Here is a 5,688-nt window from a genome sequence, read left to right as displayed (position 1 = left end):
CTAAGGCCTTTAAATAGGTTCTACTAAATTATAAATTTAAATGAAATTGAAAGCAAATTACAATGAAATGAAAATAAACTATTCTAGATGCTTCTTGTGGCCTTGATTGATTGATAAGTGTGGCTTGAATGAGAGTTGGAGTGGGCTTGATTGAAGGCTGGGGGCTGCAGGAAGAAGTTGGCGTGTGGTTTCAAGTGCCACTTTCACTTGATTTTGCTCTTTGGAATGTGACCTATTTGACACGCTGTGAAAATGGAGTTGTTTGGGCCTTAAATCACTACAAAAAAAAGGTCTATGGTCACGGTAAAAAACCGTGACCATAGCTAGTAAAAACGGTGACCATAGATCTATGGTCACGGTTTTGGACCTATGGTCACGGTTTTTTGCCGTGGCCTATTCTCTCGTGGCCATAGGTCTATGGTCACGGTTTTTTTACCTATGGTCACGGTTTCTATGGTCACGGTTTCAATTTTCAAATTCTGACACTTTAGGCCACGTTTTTTTACCGTGACCATAGGTTAATCTATGGTCACGCGTAAAAACCGTGACCATAGCCTTATCTATGGTCACGTTTTAGCCTCTATGGTCACCCCTCCTTAAAACCGTGACCATAGCCTTATCTATGGTCACGGTTTTCACCGTGACCATAGACTTTATGGTCACCCCTCCTTAAAACCGTGACCATAGCCTTATCTGTGACCATAGCTCTATGGTCACAGTTTTTGCCATGACCATAGCTCTATGGTCACCCCACCTTAAAACCGTGACCATAGCTTTATCTATGGTCACGGTTTTTGCTGTGACCATAGCCTCTATGGTCACCCCACTCAAAACCGTGACCATAGCCTCTATGGTCACCCCTCCTTAAAACCGTGACCATAGCCCTATCTATGGTCACGGTTTTCGCCGTGACTATAGCTTCTATGGTTACCCTATCTTAAAACCGTGACCATAGCCTTATCTATGGTCACGGTTTTCACCGTGGCCAAAGCTTATCTATAGTCACCCCCTCCTTAAAACCGTGACCATAGCCTATCTATGGTCACGGTTTTTCGCCGTGGCCATAGCTTATCTATGGTCACAGTTTTTACCGTGACCATAACTTATCTATGGTCACCCTATTTTTAAATGGTGACTATAGCCTATTTTGTTTTATGAAATTTAATTTTTTTTTTTAAAGCATAATCACATCCCAAAATGATGATAATCACAAAATAAATCTAAGAATGAAAAATTCAATAAATGTAAATCATAAAAGTTTCATTAAAAACTAGATATTCATTACAACACTAACCAAAATAGGGTGTAATTTATCCATTACATGTAATATCGAATGAAGTATCTTATCAAAATGTAAAGAACACAACAAAATAATACATTTAGATAACCAAAATTATTATAAGACCCATCCCATTTTATATTTGTATAGAACATATTTTCTTCACATCATGTCTTCCTGCTAGCAAAAAAAATAAAGAAGTTAGAACAGAACAAAAAGGTTTTTGATGATGCATGCAGTACAGTTGAGTAATGAATATGGAGCACAAGTTAAATAAGTCAATCAATATGAAAATTTCAACCACTAAATAACAAGGAGCATTTGCTAAGGTTTTGAGCCATTTGGTAATGTTTATATGTTTTTAATCTATCTTTGAGTGGAGCTTCAACTCCCCTATTGAAGTCGCTTAAAACTGAAAAAATCCAGCACAAAGAAACAACCACAACTAAAATAGAAGCTTAAAAAACAAAATAATACCGAAATACTATTATTAGCTTCCAACCCATCAAACAAATTTCATTGCAAATTCTACATAACTAATCCAGCTCTGCATAACAAATTTCTTACTTGGTCATAAGCCCTCTGCATGAATGATGAATAAATTGCACAGAAAGGCTTGAGACCTTCACAAGCTAGACCTGCAGCAAATTTAACATTAATAGATCAATGCCTAATAAAACCAAAAATAAAATAAATGAGCATAATAGATCATTAAACTATTTTTTTATATATTAATAAAATTTAGCCCGATTAAATTGATACTTGTTTAATTGGAATTTGAGACACGTTTAATATTTATTAAAAACAAATTATTCTTACCTCAAGATGTTTTTAGCTTCCACATACGACATACGAGTAGTGAGTGCCCTTGAATTTAATAGTCTACGTTTTGGTATCAACTAAAACAAAGGGATACGGAGATATGGTAAGATTATTGATAAGGATAGATTAATTAAAACTAAATTAAAGAAGAACTTGGAACATAAATAGGCCACATGGAACATAAATGAAGCACTTAGATACCCTTCTGCTGCCAGTGACACCCTTAGCCTAAACTCAAAGCTGCACAAAATAATAACTTAATATCACGCACTATTCACTATATAATTCTATATATAGTGTTAAAGAAATGATGGATTCTTATTACTACCTATGTGGCCATATTTTGAGATCATCTTCGGATGTTTTGAGTAGCAAGTCAATATGAGGTTTTGCATTGGATTCATTAGGAAGAGGTGGAGGATTTTGAACAATGATCCACATCCTGTTCCTCGCAAATCCATGTTGCTCTAATGATCCACGGTTTCCAAATTGAGTATAAAAAAAGTAATTAAGCACATCTATGATTGTATTATGTAATTCATTAATAGAGATTCATTACTATATTTATATATATACCTGTGGAAAACAGATTGGAATTCCTCCTCTAACTGCTTTAGGAGGATTAAATATTGCCTGAAAAGGAAGGAGGGAAGAAAATTCAGTACCAATTCATTGAGGATTAATTAACAATTTTTAATTTTCTGAAAGGACAAACATTTAATTAATTAATTAATTACCTTAGAACTAGTGAACAATAACTCTTCACCCCGTTCTGTTTTCTATGAAAGAACCTGTCCTCCGTGCAAACTAGCCTGGAGAAAGATCTCATAACACTTATAATCATCATCACGAGATTAAAAAATCAACAGAAAATGAGATGAGTTGATTTGGAAGAGAGGCCACACTGATGTAGTTGAGGATGAATCGCTATTGGAATTTTTAAAAACCCATCCAGCATTAGAATCACAATACTCAAGAGATGCCTGCAGGTTATATTTTGAAATCAAAAAGGCTTTATTATTTATTTAATACTTAGGTGAATTACAAGGAAGCGTAAACTCCCAAAATAATGCGATAATGCTTAAAAAAAAAGAGCCCTGTCAAACCACAATAAAACACATTTGTATGAGATCTGCAGAAAATGGCACTATCACATTCCTAACCAATAACTAACTAGGTTCCTGATTTATGCCTCTACAAAACATTAAAATAAAAGGAGAAAAGAGAATTAAGACAACACTCACTGTTTCCTTCAAAGCTTCAAAATAACTTGTTTGAGCAGAGAAGTCTCTAACCTTCGACGAACAGAGAAGCCAACGAAGATGAAAACGATGTGCTGTGCTTTCTGGGTTTTGCAAAACAGAAAAGAGGAAGAAGCGACCGCGTCGAGGAGCTTGGGACGGCGGTGGCAATGAGAGACTAGGGTTACTAATTGGGGAAAGAAAGAAGGGGAGAGGATTTCAATTTCCTTAAGTTCTTGATGTTCACGGTGTTCCCTCCTCGTCATTAATTATTTATTGCCATGGTTTTATATATATATATATATATAATTTCTCAAAAAAGATCTATCACTATTTAATAATTAACGTATATTACTATATATACATATCACATTGATTCACCTAAAATTAAGAAAAATAATAAACTAATAAGTAAATGAGTGTAATTTTTTTAAATTAAGATAATAAAATTGATATATTATATAAATTATAAATTTTGTAATAATGAGCCTTTTATTTTTATTTTTTACAATATTATTTTATCCAACATACCAAGAATTAATTTGTTTTATGTATTTAAATAAACAAATAAAAATAACCACTCAAATAATTTAAATTAATTACAATAAGATGAATCTTTCATTTTAATATTCTACAATCATTTTAATAAATTTTAAATTATTTTTTAATTTAAAATTATTAATAGTATTCAACCTAATTTTATATTTATAAAATTAGATTTAAAATTTTAATATTTAAAAGTAAATTATATAAATTTATTATTAGTTTTTAATTATTAAAATTTTTTAATTTCAAAAAGAAAAAATATTTAAAATAATAAAAATTACATAAAAATCTTAATTAATTAAAACTCAAATGATTAAAACTGTGACCATAGACTCCTTTAGGTCACCCCCTAAAACTGTGACCATAAACCCTTTTTAGGCCACTCTTCCAAAAAACCGTGACTATAGATCCTTTTTTGTCACTGTAAAAAACCGTGACCATAGACACCTTTATGTCACCCCCAAAATCGTGACCATAGATCCTTTTAGGCCACCCTTTCCGAAAAACCGTGACCATAGACCCTTTCTTGTCACTGTAAAAAACCGTGACCATAGACACCTTTAGGTCACCCCCAAAACCGTGACCATAGACGCTTTTAGGCCACCCCCAAAACCGTGACCATAGGCCCCTTTAGGTCACCCCCTAAAACCGTGACCATAGACCCTTTTAGGCCACCCCCAAAACCATGACCATAGAGCCCTTTAGGTCACCCGCCAAAACCGTGACCATAGACCCTTTTAGGTCACCCTTTTTTGAAAAACCGTGACCATAGCCCCTTTTTGGTCACAGTAAAAAACCGTGACCGTAGACCTCTTTGGGTTACCCCCAAAACCGTGACCATAGACCCTTTTAGGCCACCCCCAAAACCGTGACCATAGACCCCTTTAGGCCACCCCCTAAAACCGTGACCATAGACCCTTTTAGGTCACCCTTTTTTGAAAAACTGTGACCATAGACCCTTTTTAGTCACTGTAAAAAACCGTGACCATAGACCCCTTTAGGTCACCCCTCAAAACCGTGACCATAGACCCTTTTAGGCTACCCTTTTTTAGAAAACCGTGACCATAGGTACTCTATGGTCACTCTTTCTAAAAAAACCGTGATTATAGCTTTTTTTTTGGTCACCCTAAAAAATCGTGACCATAGACCCTCTATGGTCACGGTTTTTTACCGTGACCAAAAAAACCGTGGCCATAGACCCAAAATGTTGTAGTGAATTGAATGTCCACTATAAAGTATTATATATTGTTGAAAAGCCATGGATGTTAGCTTTTCAACGCCACTAAAATCAACTCATTTGGACCTTTGTAGCTCAAGTTATGCACATTTGAAGGTGAAGAGGTCAGTCTGTCGAGTAGCCCGACGTGCCACGCCCACTTCTGAAGTGCCACGCCCCTTTTGTTGTAAAACTGGCGTGCCACACCCACTCTTTGGCATGCCACGCCTACAATGATGCACAAAATGTTCCTCTCAGGCCATTAGAACTGGTGTGCCACGTCCAGAACCTGGCGTGCCACGCCCATTATGAAAATACAGTTGGCGTGCCACGCCTTCGATATCAAGTGGCACACCCAGGTTTTGCAACGCTGAAATAATGGCCTTTTTCACCTCCCGTTTTAACGTTCACCCTAGAGTGTTATATATCATTGGAAAGCTCTTGGTATCAGCTTACCAACGCCACCAAAATTAGATCATTTGGACCTCTAAAAATCAAGTTATGTTCCTTTGAAGATGAAGAGGTCAGGCTGGTAACTCTGCAGGGACGTCTTTTGCTCCTTGTGTTTTCGGGGTCAATATCTT

General features: G+C 35.7%; 1 protein-coding gene across 7 annotated transcripts; it reads right to left on the bottom strand.

Annotated features, from left to right (window-relative positions):
* Window positions 1–1,239: 1,239 nt before the first annotated feature.
* On the bottom strand, window positions 1,240–3,618 carry LOC112750388 (uncharacterized). Of its 7 annotated transcripts, none has more exons than XM_072216318.1 (9): window positions 3,397–3,618; window positions 3,007–3,084; window positions 2,839–2,913; window positions 2,678–2,734; window positions 2,430–2,543; window positions 2,275–2,341; window positions 2,099–2,178; window positions 1,847–1,917; window positions 1,240–1,459 (listed from the first exon to the last, which is right to left on the bottom strand). In XM_072216318.1, exons 1-8 carry the CDS (start codon window positions 3,606–3,608, stop codon window positions 1,905–1,907), a joined length of 696 nt encoding a protein of 231 aa, XP_072072419.1. In that variant the 5' UTR covers window positions 3,609–3,618; the 3' UTR covers window positions 1,240–1,459; window positions 1,847–1,904. The 7 variants fall into 7 exon arrangements, with proteins under 7 accessions (XP_072072419.1, XP_072072418.1, XP_072072420.1 ...); XM_072216317.1 differs by having other exon boundaries at window positions 1,240–1,456; XM_072216319.1 differs by having other exon boundaries at window positions 1,240–1,456; window positions 2,303–2,341.
* Between the last annotated feature and the right edge of the window lie 2,070 nt (window positions 3,619–5,688).

Source organism: Arachis hypogaea, chromosome 15 (genome assembly GCF_003086295.3).
Source record: "Arachis hypogaea cultivar Tifrunner chromosome 15, arahy.Tifrunner.gnm2.J5K5, whole genome shotgun sequence".
Classification (NCBI taxonomy): Eukaryota; Viridiplantae; Streptophyta; class Magnoliopsida; order Fabales; family Fabaceae; genus Arachis; species Arachis hypogaea.
This window is presented reverse-complemented; position numbering and strand designations above follow the sequence as displayed.

Coding starts and splice junctions, on each gene's coding strand:
- LOC112750388 (XM_072216316.1), bottom strand. CDS start 3,608: ATGACGAGGAGGGAACACCGTGAACATCAAGAACTTAAGGAAATTGAA. Junction 2,914..3,006: donor ATTCATCCTCAACTACATCA/GTGTGGCCTCTC, acceptor ATCTTTCTCCAG/GCTAGTTTGCACGGAGGACA. Junction 2,735..2,838: donor TATTGTTCACTAGTTCTAAG/GTAATTAATTAA, acceptor CTTCCTTTTCAG/GCAATATTTAATCCTCCTAA.